General features: G+C 29.6%; 1 protein-coding gene across 1 annotated transcript; it reads right to left on the minus strand.

Moving 5' to 3' along the window:
- Positions 1–14718: 14718 nt before the first annotated feature.
- Positions 14719–17538, minus strand: LOC105117369 (peptidyl-tRNA hydrolase, mitochondrial). The gene is made up of 8 exons (XM_011015017.1): positions 17022–17538; positions 16759–16843; positions 16268–16335; positions 16101–16151; positions 15938–16011; positions 15370–15428; positions 15204–15280; positions 14719–15111 (listed from the first exon to the last, which is right to left on the minus strand). The coding sequence occupies exons 1-8, from the start codon at positions 17307–17309 to the stop codon at positions 14998–15000; spliced, it is 816 nt and encodes a 271-aa protein (XP_011013319.1). The 5' UTR covers positions 17310–17538; the 3' UTR covers positions 14719–14997.
- Between the last annotated feature and the right edge of the window lie 6248 nt (positions 17539–23786).

Below are 23786 nucleotides of genomic sequence, written 5' to 3' on the forward strand. Positions count from 1 at the left end.
TATTATTATTATTATTATTATTGTTGTTGTTGTTGTTGTTGTTGTTGTTGTTGTTGTTGTTGTTGTTGTTGTTGTTGTTGTTGTTGTTGTTGTTGTTGTTGTTGTTGTTGTTGTTGTTGTTGTTGTTGTTGTTGTTGTTGTTGTTGTTGTTGTTGTTGTTGTTGTTGTTGTTGTTGTTGTTGTTGTTGTTGTTGTTGTTGTTGTTGTTGTTGTTGTTGTTGTTGTTGTTGTTGTTGTTGTTGTTGTTGTTGTTGTTGTTGTTGTTGTTGTTGTCATCTATAATTTATACACTTAACCTCCTTGTGGTTCGACCCCGGTCTTGCCGGGTTATTTATTACTTCGACACTCCTGCACTTGGGAGAAGACAACAATCTTTTGGTCGTGTCATGTATATTTGATGATGCCTAAGGCTAGTATTTAGACCATGTCCAATTTAGTGTTTACACTTTTAGGTTCTATTTAAGTAACTCTTCAAGCACATTCAGTTGTATTCCTCCAGCATTATTCTTTTCTTGAAATCTCCGTATTTGCTCCACCTTTAATAATTTATCTAGTTCTCTTAAGGCTTCATCTAGTCTTTGAAAGAAATACACTAAGTGCTCTAGTTTTGAGAACTACATCAACCTTTAGTATTCCTCAATTATAGGCATCATATCAATTCTAAAAAAAAAGTACATATATATAAAAAAAAAAAAGAATCCAAAAATATACCAAAGCTTTAATTTTTTGTTTTTGTAGAAGTTTTTTTAAGACATGCATTAGTCATCCATACTTCTTTAGGAATTTTATCTAATCTAGTGTACTCAAATCATTTCAATGTTGGATTAGTTTATCTATATTGTTAATGATGTAATTTATGGTATTTATAGTTGGCAACTTGTTATTGTTGAGTCTTTGGCACTCCTCCTTGCTTGCTGCAATGACTTAGACTCTTGCGGAAACTAAGATAGGATATATTCATATATAACAACCATTTTGTCACCCAGGTTCATAAAATTTAAGACTAAGTTCATGTCAAGTCTGCCTAGTGACATTATACAAGAAGTACCATAAATGTAGTTTATAGTTATTATGTGTACGAGTGGATTTACTAACTAATTGGTCATAAAAGGTTTTTAAATGCTCAATGATCAACTACTAAAGGTTAATATGAGGTCTACAAGGTGTGAAAATCATAGGCCAATATCATGTCATATCAATATACTAACCATATCCAAGTTAACAATCTATAAAAGTTTAGTGGTTTTATATTAGCTAACCATGCATGAATTGGAGTTTTGTATATAAAGTTATGGCTTTTTAGTTTTTAAGCTTTCTATGTGTCTATTTGTTTCTTGTCATGAGGTCATACCTCGACGTCGTTTGGCGACGACGAAGGCTTTATATCGTGTCTCCTAATAAGGTGTGGTTTGTTGGGAAGGGTTTCTGGATTTAATTATAAAATTATGATTAATGTTTAAGAGTCGTCAACTTGTATTATAGTCACTAGGAATCTATGATCTGCGAGACTCTAGAAAAGAAATTGGTTGAGCAAGAGGAAGATGCATCACCCCAGTGCAACCTACCTATGGTAAGTTGCATTGTTGTTTAATTATTTTTTCTAAGTTAGGTTTCTATTTATTAGTTTTTTCTAAAGTTCAAGGTAGATCTTTTTTTATGAGAAAATATCTACCTTATTGAGTTAAATCCTAACCATTCTAAAATTTAAATTTTAGCATTTTATTTTTCACCTTGTATCTTTAATACCTGAAGGTGAATTTTATCATGTAATTTTACACTCCACAGATATTAAAGTCAACATTGATATCCATTTTGCATTTTAAAACATGAAAAACATGCAATTTGTGTTTTTTTAAGAAAATATGCTTAGAAAATTTTAGAATTTTGCTTTACGCATGGAAAATAATTTTTTTTTGTTTTTTTGTAAATGAAAATTAATTTAAAAGTTTTGAATTTTTTTAAAGTTTTAAAGAAAACCGGGTATTTTTAATATAAGATCTGTATCTTACGATGAAAGTATACAAACATAATATTATGCAAAATTAATTGAAAAATATATGAGGAAATCACAAATTTTATCAAAGGAATTTTGAAAAAAAATTGAAAATGTTTTGTATATATATATATATTAGGTATTATTAAAACATATAGGTGAGTCGGTCCAGCTAACTGGGCCAAGCTCAGCCCTCGAAAAAGGCAGACCAATATCAATGGTGGGGCTGATCTTGACCCGACATATTTTTTCTTTTTTCAAGGTGACTTGGCCAACACTAGCCTAACCTAAAGTCAATGTTAATTATTTGCAAAATGTGAACTCATGTTTTGCATGCTACCGAAATGGTTGCAGAAAATGGAGGTTAACAGAACAACAGCTCACTTTAAGTAAGAGACTCAGCCGTAATCAAAAGGCTTAGTTAGTGATTCTAGTAGTGTTGCTATGAGGAACGGTGGGAGAAAGACTCAACCTTAATACTTGCCCTCATCATGGTTTTGAAACATGGAGATTGGTTTCATATTTTTAAGAAGGGTTATCACCTAGAGATAGGTAAATGGTTGAATTGATGCGCAATGGAACTTTTGAAGATAAAGACCCTGATGAAGCAATGGAGTACTTAAACTTGTTAGCTCAAAATGCTCAAAATTAGAACACCGTGGGTAATTATAAGGCACCGGGTAAAACTCAACCTCATACATCTAGTGAAGGTATATACAACCTTAGGGAAGATCATGACCTCCAAGTTAAGTTTGCATCTTTAGCTATAAAAGTCGAGGCACTAGAATTGAAAAATAATGGTCAATTAAAATATATTGAAAATATTGTGTGTCAAATATGTGAAACAAATAAACACTCAACCAATAATTGTCCAACCTTGCCTTCTTTTAAACAATGTCTCCATGAACAAGCCCATGCTTTAAACAGTTTCCAAAGGGCCAAATACAACCCATACTCACAAACATACAACCCTCGTTGGAGAAATCACCCAAATTTCAGTTGGAAGAGTGATAACAACAATGTACAAACTTCACAACCACCATTTCAAGCACACCATAATTTCTAAAATTCTCATGGATATACACCTCCTTATGCTCCACCTCCTAGAAGAAATCTTGAGGAAACATTGCAAGCATTTATTGAAAAGTAAGAGACAATCAATACTCCACTTGCTCAAAACATGACAGATTTTAAAGATACTCTTGCAAAATTGACATCTTCTCTCAGTTTTCAAGAGAAAGGTAAGTTTCCATCTTAACCACAACAAAATCCCAAGGGGTAATACAATGCAAATGTAAGTAGCTCCGGAAGCCAACACACGAATCAAGTCAAATCAGTCACTACTCTTCGCAGTGGTAAGGTTATTGAAAAACCCACTCTTGAACCTTGTAAAAAAAGATGACGAGTCAATCTCTGAGGGTAAGGAAGGGGTTGAATTTGAAAATTGCAAAGAAACGACTAATTCCCCACTAGTACTTCCATTTCCTCAAGCCATGACCAAACAAAGAAAAGTTAATCACAACTCTGAAATTTTTAAAACTTTCAAACAGGTAAGGATTAATATACCTTTGTTAGATGCTATTAAACACGTTCCTTCCTATGCTAATTTTTTGAAAGGTCTATGCACTGTGAAGAGAAAACTTAATGTGAAAAAGAAAGCCTTTTTAGCCGAATGATTAGTACTTAAAAGTGCATTTTTATCATGGTTTTATATCATCATTTTGCACTTGAAGTATCAATAACTCCTTAATTAAAGCATGTTTTATAATAATATATCTAATAATATAAGATACCATTAATTTGTGGTAAATGTTCATTTTAAATGTAGGCCTATCACATAAATGAAAGGATTGATTGATGACTTTAAGAACTTATATTGCAAGGGCAAAGAGATGGCCAAACTTAGAAAAGAGATGTCGGTGCAATTCAAACCGGAACACTGTTCGGTAATTGGGTCATATCTGAAGCTATAGATCTCACATTTAGGTCTACTTTATATGGATGGAAAGGTAAGACACAGGCCTACAACTTTCTTATGGAGCCTAAGATCTAAAAAGGTCATTTTCAAGTCCAAATTGTAGCAACAACAAAGAAGCCTGAATCTGTCCTCCAGCCCGAGCACTGTTCAGTATTTTGGCCATATTTGGAGTTCTAGAAATCCAAATGAGCTGAATTGTTTACACAAGAAAGCTGAGACAAATGCCTACAACTTTTATGTGAGTGACTCTAATTTTGATGTTATCAATGACGTTTTGGGCAGACAAGAGAAGATAAGGATTGTCACCAAGTCAAGAGTTGGCCACCCACTCATCAATTAGTCATCAAATCAATAGTTCTCAATTTTGGCCTATAAAAGGAGGCATTTTCCATGCATTTAGGCATCTTGGTCTCCAGATCAAGATCATGCTCTTGTTTTCTCTCTTTGTATTTTTTGTAATGTTTATGCTTTGCTTTTATTAATATCAAGTTTATGCCTCTCATTTCCTTTCATTTACTTAGCTAACTTTTATCTTATTTATGTTCTTATTTTGTTTATTTATTTTTCTTTCTTTCATTATGTCTAGCTAAGTTTATTATGTCAAGGTGAAAAGGTTACACTAATGGTGTAAGAATAAGTATAGTGTAAACTCAATATGGACTTTAATGTTTGATACTAACATGTTTTGTATTTGTTATCTTGTTCACTCTTTAATACTTTGCTTGTTAAATAACTAATCTTGATTTATGTTGTATAACACTTGGTACAACAAATGCTTGGCACTTTCATAGCCCATAATGTATGGTATAACCGACACCTGAGCTATGAAAGGAACTTGATTTGTTGTTAACATAAGTTATAATCATGAATGCTTGACGAGATTTACAAGTATTAGCATTAATCGAATAAGATGACTAATGTAATCATGTTAACAATATATAATCTGATTGGAACCTCCTTTGTGTGTGGTTTCCAATTGAATAATAAGAGTTTATACTATAATTGTTTGACATGCCATTAGTGGGTCCTCTAACCTTGACATTGTTTGTTATCATTGTTTAATCCTTGTATTAATTTTTCATCTCAAAGTTCTCATCATCATCTTCTTCTTCTTCTTCTTCTTTTTCTTTATTATTATTATTATTATTATTATTATTATTATTATTATAAGTGTTATTGTTATTATTATTGTTGTTATATTATTGTTATTTATAATTTGTACAATTAACCTTCCTGTGGTTCGACCCCGGTCTTGCCGGGTTATTTATTACTTCGACACCCCTGCATTTGGGAGAAGACATCAATCTTTTGGTCGTGTCACCTTACCAGGTGGTCTTGGCATATTGGAAAAGATCTTTTATATCTCTTCATGGACCTAACTGCACATTCACCATAAACTCATAGATCTGTTAAATGTTAATGGTTATTATGATAAGTTGTTGTCGTTTCTTGATCATGTTGTGGAACAAGAATTTCTAACATCTTCGGCACGACAAATCATAATCTCTACTTTTTCTGCTGAACAATTAATTGACCAATTACAATCTTTCATTCCTATAATTGATCCCTCTATAAGTTGCATAAATTAGTCATTTAAGAAAAGTCGTAAAAAGCTTAGATTGGATTTGAGCCTTCATTTGTGAATCTTTATATCTTTTGGTTTTATTATTGTATTTTGTTGTTTCTTATATTTGTTTAAATGTATTTCAGGTTTATCAATGTTCATTATTTCAGGTAATATCTTTTATACTCTATATTTTTACATTAAGATATTGAGGATAATGTCTCGTTTTGGTTGGAGGAAAAGGGTAGTAGTTGACAAAAAAAATTAACTAATTATATTTTCTATTTCATAAAGCATGTGCAAATTTGTTGTTACTAGGATGATAGAGCAAATGAGCTATTTTATTAAAGTGACTCTTGAGACGCATCTTAATAACTATTCATAACAAGGTCTATCATAATACTTTTTGAAATATTTAGGTTTACAAACTCTCGCATTGTTATCATTTAATTCTGCTCATATACTCATTTAACATGTATTTTTAAACCTTAATTTTCACACACACACTTTAATATATGATTATGAGTTGCACATTGAATTATTACATTATTTATGTTCTTTTGTTAAATGTAACATTTAAAGGAAAGGGATAGTATATAATTTGAAAAAAAAACAAACAAAAAAAAAGCAAAAAAAATGATGATAACAAAAATGTAAATAAATTTGGTTTCGTAGCCTCCTTAACCTATGCAATTAAGCCTGAAAGGATGTTTTAACACTTAATACCGTAAAGTCAATTGACTTGGGAGCTATTAGCCCAATGCTTGTTACATAAGTTGAGGAGAAAAGCTTAAGGGAATCAAACATTGCACTATTTACATATTAGTATCTGCAACTCGAGTTACTAAGCTCGTAGGGGTGTTTTAATACCTAATGCCCTAAGACCAACTGGTCTGGGAGTCTTTAGCCGAAAGCTCGTTACATGGGTTAAAGATGTATTATGTGTTAAGTTACATATATATATTTAAAAAAAAATAAAGAAAAGAAATCCCAATGTAAAGAAGTTAACCTTAAACATTAGAACAAAAATTTTGTTTTCTTCCAAGCAAAGTGATTAGTACTTAAAAGTGTATTTTTATCAAGGTTTTATATCATCATTTTGCACTTGAAGTATCAATAACTCCTTAACTAAAGCATGTTTTATAATAATATATCTAATAATATAAGATACCTTTAATTTATGGTAAATGTTCATTTTAAATGCAGGCCTATTATATAAATGAAAGGATTGATTGATGAATTTAAGAACTGAAATTGAAAGGATAAAGAGATGGCCAAGCTTAGAAAAGAAATGTCGATGCAATCCAAACCGGAGCACTGTTCGGTAATTGGGTCATATCTGGAGCTATAGATCTCAGATTTAGGTCTACTTTATATGGATGGAAAGGTAAGATATAGGTCTACAACTTTCATATGGAGCCTAAGATCTAAAAAGGCCATTTTCAAGTCCAAATTCTAGCAACAACAAAGAAGCCCGAATCTGTCCTCCAGCCCGAGCACTGTTCAGTATTTTGGCCATATCTGGAGTTCTAGAAGTCCAAATGAGCTGAATGTTTTACACAAGAAAGCTGAGGCAATTACCTACAACTTTTATGTTTTCGAGTGGCTCCAATTTTGACGTTATCAATGACGTTTTGGGCAGACAAGAAAAGATAAGGATTGTCACCAAGTCAAGAGTTGGCCACCCACTCATCAATTAGTCATCAAATCAATAGTTCCCAATTTTGGCCTATAAAAGGAATGCTCTTGCTTTCTTTCTTTGTATTTTTTGTAATGTTTATGCTTCGCTTTCATTAATATCAAGTTTATGCCTTTCATTTCCTTTCTTTTACTTAGTTAACTCTTATCTTATTTATGTTCTTATTTTGTTTATTTATTTTTCTTTCTTTTATTATGTCTAGCTAAGTTTATTATGTCAAGGTGAAAAGGTTACACTAATGGTATAAGAATAAGTATAGTGTAAACTTAATATGGACTTTAATGTTTGATACTAACATGTTTTGTATTTGTTATCTTGTTCACTTTTTAATACTTTACTTGTTAAATGACTAATCTTGATTTATGTTGTATAACACTTGGTACAACAAATGCTTGGCACTTTCATAGCCCATACTGTATGGTATAACCGACACCTGAGCTATGAAAAGAACTTGATTTGTTGTTAACATAAGTTATAATTATGAATGCTTGACGAGATTTACAAGTATTAGCATTAATCGAATAAGATGACTAATGTAATCATGTTAACAATCTATAATCTGATTGGAACCTCCTTTGTGTGTGGTTTCCAATTGAATAATAAGAGTTTATACTATACTTATTTGACATACCATTAGTGGAACCTCTAACCTTGACATTTGTTATTATCATTGTTTAATCCTTACATTAATATTCCATCTCAAAGTTCTCATCATCTTCTTCTTCTTCTCTTTCTTTATTATTATTATTATTATTATTATTATTATTATTATTAGTACTACTACTACTACTACTACTACTACTACTATTATTATTAATATAATTGTTGTTGTTATTGTTATTGTTGTTGTTATTGTTATTCTTATTGTTGTTGTTGTATTTTTTTTATTTATAATTTGTACAATTAACCTCCCTGTGGTTCGACCCTGGTCTTGCCGAGTTATTTATTACTTCGACACTCCTGCACTTGGGAGAAGACATTAATCTTTTCGTCATGTCACAAAGCCCCATAACTATGTGTTGATATATGGAGCACAAAAAAAAAGGTTTATTAATATTTTGTTTAAAAGGTATTGAGCAGATATATAACTTTAATGAGAGTTTGTTTATTTGGATAGAGTAATGGAAGTTGAATGATGAATGTCTTGCTTTGTGGAATTTGCAAATTATTTTATTTTAACATTTTGATTACTAGGGACTTGTAATACAATGGTTGGGAGGTGTGATTAGTACTTAAAAGTGTATTCTTATCAAGGTTTTATATCATCATTTTGCATTTGAAGTATCAATAACTCCTTAACTAAAGCATGTTTTATAATAACATATCTAATAATATAAGATACCTTTAATTTATGGTAAATATTCATCTTAAATGGAAACCTATCACATAAATAAAAATATTGATTGATGAGTTGTAGTGAAATTGAAAGGACAAAAAGATGGCCAAATTTAGAAAAAAGATGTTGATATAGTCCAAACTGGAACATTGTTTGGTAATTGAATCATATCTAGAGCTATAAATCTCGAATTTAGGTTTACTTTATAAGATGGAAAGGTAAGATATAGGCCTAAAACTTTCATGGAAACCCAAGATTTAAAAAGGCCATTTTTAAGTTTAAATTATAGCAACAAAGAAAAAGCCTGAATCTGTCCTACAACTCGAACATTGTTCAGTGTTTAACCAATATCTGAAATTCTAGAAGTCTAAATGACCTCCGTTTTTTTCCTAGAAAGCCGAGACAATTTCGTACAACTTTCATATTTTCAAGTGGTTCCAATTATGATGTTATCAATGATGTTTTGGGCAGACAAGAGAAGATAAGGATTGTCACCAAGTCAAGAGTTGGTCACCCACTCATCAATTAGCCATCAGATTAATAGTTTCCACTTTTGGCCTATAAAAGGAGGCATTTGCCATGTATTTAGACATCTTGGTTTCCAGAGCAAGATCATGCTTTTACTTTCTCTCTTTGTATTTTTGTAATGCATAAGTTTTATTTTCATTAATATCTTGTTTATGCCTTTCATTTTCTTTCTTTAACTTAGTTAACTTTTATCTTATTTATGTTCTTATCTTGTTTATTTATGTTTTTATCTTTCATTATATTTAGCTAAATTTATTATGTCAAGGTGAAACGGTTACACTAATAGTGTAAACTTAACATGGACTTTATTGATTGATACTAACATGTTTTATATTTGTTATCTTGTTCGCTCTTTAATACTTTACTTGTTAAATGACTAATCTAGATTTATGTTGTATAACACTTGGTACAACTAATACTTGGCACTTTCATAGCCCATACTATATGGTATAACCGACATCTGAGCTATGAAAGAAACTTAATTTATTGTTAACATAAGTTATAATCATGAATGCCTGACAACATTTACAAGTATTAGCCTTATTCGAATAAGATAACTAATGTAATCATGTTAACAATTTATAATCTGATTGAAACATCCTTTGTGTGTGGTTTCCAATTAAATAATAAAAGTTTATATTATACTTATTTGACATACCATTAGTGAATCCTCTAACCTTAACATTTGTTGTTATCATTATTTAAACCTTACGTTAATCTTTCATCTCAAGTTCTCATCAACTTCTTTTTTTTCTTCTATTATTATTATTAATATTACTACTACTACTGTTGTTGTTGTTGTTGTTGTTGTTGTTATATTACCTCCCTGTGATTCGACTCCGGTCTTGCCGGATTATTTATTACTTCGACACTCCTGCACCTAGGAGAAAACATCAATCTTTTTAGTCATGTCAAGAGTTATCATAGTCTTATGACTTTAGCTTGTTTTCACGATTTCAACCTTTAACATTAAACTTATTAAAGATGGAGCTTTGTGATTTTTTATATGTTTTTTATGAAATTATATTTGTCTCATAACCTAGGTTATAGGTTTAACAGGTTAGTCCATATTGACCTGAGTTATTTTTTTAATTGATTTTTTTCGATGACATCCCTTAATATTGGGTTAATTGAAAATTAAATTTTGTAAAAAAAATTTTAATTTTCTTTCTATGAAGTTATCAAATTTCTTGTATGTTATTTGATCGAAACATATATTAATATATGTTGTTTAATGTCGCTTATTTTGGATCTAGAATCTAAGATCAATCTTGTTTCATTAACAGAGTTTTTTTTCATATTTTAGGCCATGTTTTTTTGTTAGAAAGTAGTTTTCTTTTGGAAAGTAGATTCTTGAAAAATAAATTATTTTTTTATGTTTGATAGTGTCATGGAAAATAAGTTGGAAAACACTTTTTAGTATTTGGTTATGTCATGAAAAATAAGTAGGAAAATAACTTATTAATATTTTTTTTCAAATTTTTAAAATAATAAGAAACAAATCTTACAAATTAAAAAGTTGAATGAGAATGAAATTGAAAAAAAATCTAATTTCATAAATTATCTTAAATAAAATAAATAATAATCAAAATAAGATCAAATGTAACAAATAAAAAAATTGAAAGATGATGAAATTAAAATAATTATAATTATAATTTTATTAATTATTTCAAATAAAATAAGTAACAATCAAAAGAATGAGGATCGAATTTGATAGATAAAAAAATTCAATTAAAAAAATAATAAGAGAAAAGCAAATAACAATCATAAAAATAAGGATCAAAGTTAATATAAAAATCAAATTTTAAAAGGTGAAATTGAAAAAAAAAATTCAAAACAAAATATATAGCAATCAAAAGTTTGAGGACAAAATTTATTATAATTAGCAAATAATATGATATTTTAAAATTTTTTATAATTTCTAGAATGTGTTTTCCACTTAAAATAAAATAAAAATACTTTCGTGAAACTCAAGTCAAATTTTCCTTTAACTGAAAAATATTTTTCGTTAACTAATTTTTCTAATAACAAACAAATACAGGAAAGTTTGAAAAATAGTTTTCAAGAAACTACTTTCCATCAAACAAATAAGGTCTTATTTGTTTGTTGTTTAGTATGCACACATCATCTGAAAAACTTTTTTCTCGAAACATGTTAAAAAGTTGATCCACTTGTTTTACTCATTTATAATTTATTAATTTAATTCATAATAAAATTGTTTTCATAATAGAATTAATCGTCATTAAATTTATTTTTATTCTTGAAGTATAATTAATTAAAATACTATATTAGATTTTGTTTGTGGACTTAAAAAGAAGATATAAAAAAACTAATTATACTTAAAATAGAAAATTATTGAAAATTGAAAGACAAAATCTATTAAAGGATGAATTTTTATGGAAAAAAAATTAAAAATGGTTATGGCAATCATTGAATGTATTATTTTTATGATACAAAAGGATTAAATTATTTAATTAAATTGATATGATGTAAAGATGGATGTATTGCATTCCATTAACTCCTCTTTCATTAGCCATTATTAGAAAAAAGAATACTTTCTCTCAAATAGTTTAATATTAGAATAGAATGTATAAAATCAATATATATAATTTTACTTAATACACTATTTTATTTTTAAATTAATTTTGTTATTATTATATGTAAATTTATTTATTATCCCGAACCCATGTGAATATAAGCAAGTTAAACATAGAAGAAATAGCATAAACTAAATAATTCCACACATTATACTAGGGTCGAAACTAAAACCTCTTAACCCTATTTCTTGGTTAACTTGAATTTTAAATTGGATTGTATATAGAATTGTCTTAGTATGACTTGGTCAACTTGGTAAATTAAAAAAAAAACTTAAATGATTGTTCAAAAATGATTTGACTTTAAAAATATTTTTCAATGTGATATACTTTTTTAAAAAAATATTGAGATGGTGGCACATTTGATTAACCTATATCAACATAAGTTAAATTGTCAAACTCGCGATCTGGATCGTGAACTTTATTGAATTCAATAATTTTATTTTTAAATTTTTTTTTATTTAATTATATGATAAAAATTAGATGCTTACAAAATCAAATGTTAATAAAATACCGAGATTTTTTTATGAGATCATGATAACTCTATAAAAAATAAATCATAAAATCTAATTCTCAATGATTATGTTTTTTTCCTGAAATCCTTTTTTATTTAATAACATAATAAGAAACTAGACGCTAAAAAAATAGAGCACCAACCTAATATTAATATATTTTTCTAAGATCACGATAACCCCATAAAAAGTTAATTAAAATAAATCATGATTTTCAATTCATAATAATAATATTTTTTAATTATTTTTTATTTAATAATATGAAAACCAATTAAGTGTAGAATGCCATATTTATAGTATTAAATAGGCCTTCACATATATTGTTTTGAGCTCTTTTTGTAGAAATTGAAGTTATTTATTACATATTATTCATGTTTGTCTTCTAGGGCAGATTTTTTAATTGAATGTGTTTACATTACATGGTTTAATTTTCTTTTTAACTATATGTGGTGTATCTATTTTTTTTTTAATAAAGAAAGTTTATGTTTATTTTGAGATTTTTAAAAGAGAAAATTGATGGTACGAGTTAGTCGAGTCACGGATACCCAATAGATATCCAACATTTGATTTGGTTCAGGTTTTAAAATCCATATTTGATTGAGTTTTGAGTCCAATATAGAAAGTAGTTTTAGATTCGGATTGGGTATGAATAATACAAAACTAAATTGTAAATACCCATTACCATCTCCCATATTGCCTCGTGGATTGTGCCTTACTAGCTCTTAGTATTCAGGCAAAGAATTGATATCTAAAAAAGTCTAGAAAAGCTATTAATGATTACGAGGTAACTAGCTCACGCTTTACTGGAGGTAGGATGGAAGTTCTTTTTGAATGAAAATAAATAAATAAATAAAAATTGCAAGCATTGCTAATGTCTTCTGCAAGTAAGATTTTAATTTTGAACTCCAGATTTGATGTATACAAGGTATTTGGTTTTTAAATATTAAAATGAAAATATTTTCAATTGATATGAACAAACCTGTTAAATTACAATTTAGATTATAAACTTTATTGACAAAATAATATACATATATATATATATGTATGTTAAATAAGTTTTATTTAATCATATAGTAATAAAAATATACGTTATAGAATAGCAAACAAATAATTTTTAAAAAAATAATGATGGGGCTATAAAAAAACTTGCTGATATTATTAGAAGAATGGTATAATATTATTTGAAAATAAAACAAAAATTGAATGGAATTTTATAAAATAATATCTAAAATATATTCTTAATTAATTTAAAATTTTATTATTTTTTTAATATTTTAAACTAATTATTTTAAATAAATTAAATTAAAAACAAATCAAAATATAAAAATAGACTAAGCACCCAATCCTTGGTAGCCCAACCAACATACTTATCCTTGTAAAAACCTCAAAGGGCCTAGAAAGCTAGGACTATGCATTTAGTTTTAATTAAAAGATCCAGGCTCATGTCTAGAGTTTTTTAAACTCTTTACCTGTAGTGTTAGAAGACCTATCATATATGAAAATTAAAATCCAAGTTTTTGGACATTCAAACCTTATTTTTAAACTTTTTTTTTTATTTGAAAATATAATAAAACACTGTAAACCCTTTATAACCACTTATCAACCCCAACCACTCCAAAATTACTACAAAACCAAAAATCAAATGAATCATAAAAATTTAAACAAGCCCTCATTTACCTTTTCAAGTATGTTAATAGGAAAAAAAAAAAAAACCACTATTATCAAACTCTTCTCATTAAATATAACTCATTAATACTATAATCAACTCATTAATACTATAATCAATTATTTTAATTGCCAAAATATGATCAACCAATTGTATTTTATCATTTTTCAGCTACTTCTCTCTCATCTCTCATACATAAAGAGTGATATGTAAAAAAAAAATTGAAGTTTTGAACCAAAACAAATAATTTTCAAACTAAAGGAACCAAAACACAAGTTAAACAAAATCTTAAGGGAAAAAAATATATGAAAGAGGTGCATTTTAAATAATTAATTGGTTATTTGGAATAAATTCTTTACTATAATTGAATGAATTCAATTATAGTGTTTAATTCTTGAATACACATGTTTAAAAAATATAAAATTCAATTCATTTCAGTTTCTATATTGCCCTCATTGCATTCATCTTATTTCTCCAAATATCTTTAAAAATAAAGCTAAATATTTTTTTAAAAATAGTTTTAACATTAAATTTCTCTGCTATAGAATTGTAAATCAAAGGAGTTTGATATTTGATTCATTTTTATACATTTTTTGAGATTGAATTTCAAATTCAATTCTTAAACCCACAAAAATTTCAAACATAAAATAAAATTTCATTAAAACTTCTATATTGAATTCAATTCAAAAAGTTCCAAATATACAATAAATAAAACCCTTCATGACAAGGTAATCAACCCAAGTTCAAATCCTAAATAACATAGTGTACAAGGATAAAATTGAAAAAAAAAAAGTTTAATGACTAAAAAAAAAAAAAAGCTTTAAAGACTAAAAGAAGACAAAATATGATGCCCAGTAAAAACAACCAATCTTTTAGGTTTCTTTTTTTATTAAAAGGAAAGCATTAAATATTAATTGGATACAATAGAAGTACAACTTAACAAAATCTAAAGCACTAACACTCTTCCAATACAAAATTAGATACATAGAAAAGCTCGTATTCTGAGTTGCTAAATTTGAACAGGATTCTTTATCGCAAAAAATTATTTCCCATTACGTCCACCATTCCATCAATTCCCTATAGCATCCATTCCCTTTCATGTAAATGATAATTAGCAGAGCAGTTAATTAACCAAGTTGCTCCATAGATTTAGTACTGTTGACAAAAGTAGCACTTTTATTCAACCCCTCGAGTAAAAGAATCCGCACGGCTTCTATGCCTTGTTGAAACATAAAATCCAACTGAAAAAAGAAATGAAATCGACTGAATGATGAAAATCCACTCTCCAATTCTATACAGTATCTCTTCTGAGTAAATGTAAAAAGTTTACTACCTCTTCCTGTTCTTGTTTAGTGAAAGGGCGGAGAACAAAGTTAGCAGTATCCATTTTTCCAGGAGGCCGTCCAATGCCTAGAATGATTTCGCAAACACATAGCTATAACAAATCTAGAAAGGAGATTGCAAAGTATAATTTTGGTGCTTTTGGAAACACAACTTACCAATTCTTAAACGAGGAAAATCACGGTTTCCTTTGAAGTGATTAATAACACTCTTCATCCTGAAGGAACAAGAAAATTAGTCAGCCATACAATGTACAAGAGTTAATTACGATAAATTCTTCTTTGTACTTTAATACAACAGTTAATTACGAGGAATTCTTTGTACTTCAATGGAGAGCAACAATATTTTTCAGAGTGTACAATGGCCCTCAACATTGGATATTCAAAAATGAAATTTTCCTTTTTGCAACAAAGTTTTAAAAATAGCCATAAAAAAGGATAGATTATACAATGATGAAGTTCTAAATTATATCACAAACATAAAACAAGTTCCAAATGTGTATTCTGATATGATATAAGAGGGATTATGATTCAAAACATTGTATCTATGTCCTCTCCAAGATCCAATCAGACACCCAGACCACAAAAGGCAAATAATGCATGCACTAAAGTAGGCTCAGCCATGGGTCCCTTTTACTTGAAGCTCAGATCAGAGTAAACTACAGCCCAAATCATGATAGAATTAGTAGAGCACTAAGGGCACACAACAACAAGAAGAAGATGATACCCATTATGTCCTCCATGTCCACCTTTCGGCAATAGTCTCAATTTGGCAAAAGGCAGATCTAGGTCATCATAAATCTGAAACAATAGAATAACTGACTCTTAGTTCGGAGGACATAGTTGTTTCTCAAGTAAGAGTAGAGGGAGATCAAATATCACTATTTTACCAAAAGTACTTGCTTCAAAGGAATCTCGTAATATGATACAATGGCTCCAACCTGCAAATGGCATTGGAAAATCAGCCAATCAATGCCAGAACTCTAGACACATTAGATAGAGGAGAATATCTTGACTGCAAATATAAGAAGAGGTCCTCATCGAAGAGCTTACTTACAGACTCACCACTTGCATTCATAAAAGTCTGGGGTTTGGCAAACATCACTGGAACATTTCCAATAAAACCTGGAACACAGAACTATTATCATAATGATTGTAAATAAGAAAACTAAAGTCAAGAAAAGATAAAATTGCATTATCTCATCTACCTCTCACTGCCCATAGTGCCTAAAAGATAATTCAATTTTATGTGTCTTAATTTGTACCCTTCAATCATTCATTGGCAGGTGCACAAAAATTGACAAGTAGGAGAAATTCCCACGTCTATAATTCATTCGTATTGTTAATTTGCATGCCAAGCACCCATTCCATAACAACCATAAGCAAAAAATGTTTGAGACAGTACCAAGTAGTTACCAAAGTATAATTTGAAGACCCAATAAAAAATTCAACGAGACAATGATTTCAAAAGAAGGATAAAAATCTGAACTTGTTTCAATTAATTCAATGTAGAATTGAGTTGAATACAAAAACGTGTAAATAACCGACCTTTACCAAAGAGGGCTTTAAAAGAAACACCAGATATAGATATGCCCTCAGCATCAGCCAAAGCATCCACCATCTGAAATCCCACCTGTAAAACAACAACACCCCAACAGACAATAACAAACAAAAACATTATTATCTTCTTCTACTTTTAGTAATCAAATTTGCAATTAAAAAATTTTTAAACTAAAATTTTGGGAAAAAATCCTTATTCATACAACATGAAAACGACGACAAAGAAGAAAAAAGAGAAATAATGAACAGACGTTATGGCGAGTGGAGTGATATTTTTTGCCAGGATTGCCGAGGCCAACAATGAGCCAAGGATGCTGTTGTTTTGGCTTGGCCGCTGCAACTGCATCACTGGAATCCTCTGTGGTGGTGGAGATGGATGCTGAAGAAGAAGAGGAAGAAAGAATTGGGAAATGGTGAGGAAACATGTTGGTTTTTAATAATTGACCAAACCAAGATGGTTTGTTGTAATAATTCTTTGGAAACCCTAACGTGGCAACTGATGATGATGTTACTACCACTGCTGTACTACCTAGTTTCATGCTCTTCTCTTCTCTCTTTTCTTTTTTAATGAAAAAGAAGTAAATACTAATGGTTCTTTAGGGTTTTGAATCTGAGCAGAGGAAGGAGACGGCACCGCTTTTCCTTGTTTTAGTATTGGGGGCACTTGGGGGAAAAATGCAAGAGAGGATAGATGAAGCTGGGAAAATTTATTTGTGACAGAAAAATGGATTACAAACCCGAGTTTTTTTTGTCACAATACTCCCACTGCATCACAATTACTTCACTGATAGAAATTTCTTCAAAACATTCATATCATATGAATGATTTTTTCTTCTTTTTTTCTAATGAAAAATGGCATGATTTTTTTTAAAACATATATTTTAAAGGATATATATTTTTCATATTAAAAAAACATAACTTTTTTTTTTAACATAAAACATATATTTTAAAGGGCTTCAAATTTTATATTGAAAAATAATTTTTTTTTTGTAAGCATATATATATTAAAGGATTTTAAATCCTACATTAAAAAACTAAAATATTCTTTTAATATTTATATAATAAATTTTAAAAATAGTTAATAACCAACTAAAAAATAAATAAAAAAGGATCTCTGGTTAGGAGAAAAAATACATTTTAAAAAAAAAAATCTTAATTGAGTTTTGCTGAGTTGTCTGGGTTATGGTTCAACCTAGTAGGTTAACTTGGTTTTTTAACTTACCCGGACTGATCCAGCTACTAGGTCAATCAAGTCATGGGTCGACTGATTAAAACTTAAAAGTACATTTTTATCAAGATTTTATATCATCATTTTACACTTGAAATATCAATAACTCCTTAACTAAAACATGTTTTATAATAATGTATCTAATAATATAAGATACCTTTAATTTGTGATAAATATTCATTTTAAATGCAGGTCTATCATATAAATGAAAGGATTGATTGATGAATTTAAGAACTGAAATTGAAAGGACAAAGAGATGGCCAAACTTAGAAAAGAGATGCTGGTGCAGTCCAAACCGGAACACTGTTCGGTAATTGGGTCATATATGGAGCTATAGATCTTAGATTTAGGTCCACTTTATATGAATGGAAAGGTAAGACATAGGCTTACAACTTTCATATGGAGCCCAAGACTTAAAAAAGCTATTTTCAAGTCCAAATTATAGCAACAACAAAGAAGTCCGAATCTGTCTTCTAGCCCGAGCACTGTTCAGTGTTTGACCCATATCTGAAGTTCTAAAAGTCCAAATGACCTGAATTTTTTACACAAGAAAGCTGAGCTAATTTCTACAACTTTCATGTTTTCAAGTGGCTCCAATTTTGACGTTATCAATGATGTTTTGAGCAGATAAGAGAAGATAAGGATTGTCACCAAGTCAAGAGTTGGTCACTCACTCATTAATTAATCATCAAATCAATAGTTTCCAATTTTGGCCTATAAAAAGAGGCATTTGCCGTGTATTTAGGCATCTGGGTTTCCAGATCAAGATCATGCTCTTGCTTTCTCTCTTAGTATTTTTTGTAATATTTATGCTTTGCTTTCATTAATATCGAGTTTATGTCTTTCATTTCCTTTCATTTCCTTAGTTAACTTTTATCTTATTTATGTTCTTATTTTGTTTATTTATTTTTCTTTCTTTCATTATGTTTAGTTAAGTTTATTATGTCAAGGTGAAAAGGTTATACTAATGGTGTAAGAATAAGTATAGTGTAAACTTAATATGGACTTTAATGCTTGATACTAACATGTTTTGTATTTGTTATCTTATTCACTCTTTAATACTTTGCTTGTTAAATGACTAATCTTGAGTTATGTTGTATAACACTTGGTACACAAATGCTCGATACTTTAATAGTTCATACTATATGGTATAACCAACACCCGAGTTATGAAAGGAACTTGATTGTTGTTAACATAAGTTATAATCATGAATGTTTGACGAGATTTACAAGTATTAGCATTAATCGAATAAGATGACTAATGTAATCATGTTAACAATCTATAATCTGATTGGAATCTCTTTTGTGTGTGGTTTCCAATTGAATAATAAGAGTTTATATTATACTTGTTTGACATACCATTAGTGGAACCTTTAACCTTGACATTTGTTATTATCATTGTTTAATTCTTACATTAATATTCCATCTCAAAGTTCTCATCATCTTCTTCTTCTTCTCCTTCTTTTTCTTTATTATTATTATTATTATTATTATTATTATTATTGTTATTATTATTACTATTACTATTACTATTACTATTACTATTACTATTATTATTATTATTATTATTATTGTTGTTGTTGTTGTTGTTGTTATTGTTGTTTATAATTTATACAATTAACCTCCTTGTGGTTCGACCCTGGTCTTGCCGAGTTATTTGTTATTTCGACACTCCTGCACTTGAAAGAAGACATTAATCTTTTAGTCGTGTCAGATAATAACAATGTACAAACTTCACAACCACCGTTTCAAGCACACCATAATTTTCAAAATTCTTATGGATATGCACCTTCTTATGCTCCACCTTCTAGAAGAAATCTTGAGGAAACATTGCATGCATTCATTGAAAAGCAAGAGACCATCAATACTCAACTTGCTCAAAACATAACAGATTTTAAAGATACTCTTGCAAAATTGACATCTACTCTCAGTTTCCAAGAGAAAGGTAAGTTTCCATCTCAACCACAACAAAATCCCAAGGGGTAATATAATGCAAATGCAAGTAGTTTTGGAAGCTAACACATAGATTAAGTCAAATCAGTCATTACTCTTCGTAGTGGTAAGGTTATTAAAAAACCCACTCTTGAACCTTATGAGAAAGATGATGAGTCAATCTCTAAGGGTAAGGAAGGGGTTGAATATGAAAATTACAAAGAAACGACTGATTCTCCGTTAGTACTTTCATTTTCTCATTGACATGACGAAAAGATTGATGTCTTCTCCCAAGTGCAGGAGTGTCGAAGTAATAAATAACCCGGCAAGACCGGGGTCGAACCACAGGGAGGTTATTTGTACAAATTATAAATAACAATAATACAACAACAATAACAACAACAATAACAACAACAATAGTAATAATAATAACAATAATAATAATAATACTAATAATAATACTAATAATATTAATAATAATAATAATAATAGTAATAATAATAATAGTAGTAGTAGTAATAATAATAGTAGTAGTAATAATAATAATAATAATAAAGAAAGAGAAGAAGATGATGATGATGAGAACTTGGAGGTCGAAAATTAATGTAAGGATTAAACAATAATAATAACAAATGTCAAGGTTAGAGGTTCCACTAATGGTATATCAAACAAGTATAGCATAAACTCTTATTATTGAATTGGAAACCACACACAAAGGAGGTTCCAATCAGAGTATATATTGTTAACATGATTACATTAGTCATCTTATTCAATTAATGCTAATACTTGTAAATCTCGTCAAGCATTCATGATTATAACTTATGTTAACAACAAATCAAGTTCCTTTCATAGCTCAGGTGTCGGTTATACCATACATTATGGGCTATGAAAGTGCCAAGCATTTGTTGTACCAAGTGTTATACAACATAAATCAAGATTAGTCATTTAACAAGCAAAGTATTAAAGAGTAAACAAGATAACAAATATAAAACATGTTAGTATCAAACATTAAAGTCCATATTAAGTTTACATTATACTTATTCTCACACCATTAGTGTAACCTTTTCACCTTGACATAATTAACTTAGCTAGACATAATGAAAGAAAGGAAAACAAATAAACAAAATAAGAACATAAAAGTTAACTAAGTAAAGGAAAGGAAATGAAAGGCATAAACTTAATATTAATGAAAGTAAAGCATAAACATTACAAAAAATACAAAGAGAGAAAGGAAGAGCATGATCTTGATCTGGAAACCAAGATGCCTAAATGCATGGCAAATGCCTCCTTTTATAGGCCAAAATTGGGAACTATTGATTTGATGACTAATTGATAAGTGGGTGGCCAACTTTTGACTTGGTTACAATCCTTATCTTCTCTTGTCTGCCCAAAACGTCATTGATAACGTCAAAATTGGAGCCAGTTGCAAACATGAAAGTTGTAGACAATTGTCTCAGCTTTCGTGTGTAAAAAATTCAGCTCATTTGGACTTCTAGAACTCCAGATATGGCCAAAATACCGAACAGTGCTCGGGCTGGAAGACAGATTCGGGCTTCTTTGTTGTTGCTACAATTTGGACTTGATAATGGCCTTTTTAGATCTTGGGCTCCATATGAAAGTTGTAGGCCTATGTCTTACCTTTCCATCCATATAAATTGGACCTAAATCTGAGATCTGTAGCTCAAGATATGACCCAATTACCGAACAGTGTTCCGGTTTGGATTGCACCGACATCTCTTCTCTAAGTTTGACCATCTCTTTATCCATGCAATTTAAGTTCTTCAAGTCATCAATCAATCCTTTCATTTATGTGATAGACCTGCATTAAAAATAGACATTTACCATAAATTATAGGTATCTTATATTATTAGATATATTATTATAAAATATGCTTTGGTTAAGGAGTTATTGATACTTCAAGTGCAAAATGATGATATAAAACCATGATAAAAATGTACTTTTAAGTACTAATCACTCATGCCATGACCAAATAAAGGAAAGTCAATCACAACTCTGAAATCTTTGAAACTTTCAAACAGGTAAGAATCAATATACCTTTATTGGATGTTATTAAACAGGTTCCTTCTTATGCTAAATTTTTGAAAGATCTATACACGGTGAAGAGGAAACTGAATGTGAAAAAGAAAATCTTTTTAGCCGAACAAGTAAGTGCCATTCTTTAGAACAATAATGCTTTGAAATATAAAGATCCTAGTTGTCCTTTAATTTCTTGCTTTATTAGAGAATATAAAATTGAAAGAGCCTTACTTGATCGTGGAGCTAATGTGAATTTATTTCCATATTCAGTTTTTCAAAGTCTCAATCTAGGTGAGTTAAAACCAACTTCTATTACTCTTTTACTTGCCGATAGATCTGTAAAAGTGTTTAGAAGAATAGTCGAAGATGTGTAAATACAAGTCGATAAATTCATTTATCTTGTGGATTTTGTTGTCTTGGACACACAACCTGTTGAAGCATGTAATTCATTTCCTGTTATTTTAGGACGTCCGTTTCTTGCAACTTCTAATGCATTGATTAATTATAGGAATGGACTGATGAAGCTATTATTTGGAAACATGACATTGAAGATGAATATTTTCAACATTTGCAAGCAACTTAGGGATGATAATGAATTACAAGAAGTAGATCATATTGAGAAATTAGTTTATGATCAACTTGAATCTACTTTGAGTAAAAATGAGTTGGCTGAATTTAAAGATTTGCAAATGATTTATTCTCAGGAAGAAACTGATGAAAAACACTCCAAAAATGTTGATGCGGATCTTTTGTCAAAAGTGACATCAGATTCGACATGTAACATCACACCAATTGATGATTACCTTCTTAATGAATCGTTACTTTCTCTTAGTCCAATGCCTTGGTATGATAAAAATCTTAATTTTCTTGCTTTAGGAGATTTGCCAGCTGATTGGAGTACTCAAGACAGAGAAACGTTTTTAAACGAAGTAAAGAAATTTTATTGGGATGACCCTAACTTATTCAAATATTATCCTGATCAAATATTTCAAAGATTCATTCCCGACAATGAGGTAAGTAGTGTCATTAAACTTTGTCATTCTAAAGCATGTGAGAGTTATTTTTCGTCAAAAAAGACAGTTGCAAAAATCTTTTAAAATGGATTTTATTGGCCCACCATGTTCAAGGACACGCATGCATTCTGCAAAACTTGTCAAAAAGTTGATACTGGTCAAAAATTTTTATTTTATAATTCTCAACTCTATTCATTCCCTAGAGAGCTAAGATCAAGATGGAGCAATCCATTTATTAAGAAACATGTGTATCCTTATAGGGCCTTTGATATTGAGAATTCAATGAATGACAATGTTTTTAAGGAAAATGGACATCATTAGAAAGCTTACTTTGATAATTTTCCTAGTGAAAATGAATCAACTAGTTTGAATGATCTTGTAGATAAAGGTTGATTATTATTTTTTCTCACATTATTTTTTTTTTGAGTGATTTTTGCTAGTTTCTCTTACCCTGGTCAAATGGTGGACAACGGTACTCCGTGACTTAAGTCGGTTCTTTCAGTTTCCCAGAATAACTGATATCTGTGTATATGATGCGGATCAGCCTAACACCAAGCTTAATCATGCCAACAACCCATTGGAGGTGCCAATTAGGCCAATCACAAGAGCTAGGGCTAAGAAGCTTAAAGAAGTATTGAATGGGTTGTTCAGAACATATGGAATAAAATGGACCTAAAGGGGCTTGAGACATTTAAGGAGCATGAAGGACAACCTTTAATTCATTTAGTTCAGGTCCAAGAAGAGCCCAATTCATGTGGAACACGGGGTTGATGTGTCCGGCCCAATACCAGCTTTGTTAGGCTTGTC

Source organism: Populus euphratica, unplaced genomic scaffold (genome assembly GCF_000495115.2).
Source record: "Populus euphratica unplaced genomic scaffold, PopEup_1.0 scaffold1313.1, whole genome shotgun sequence".
NCBI lineage: Eukaryota > Viridiplantae > Streptophyta > Magnoliopsida > Malpighiales > Salicaceae > Populus > Populus euphratica.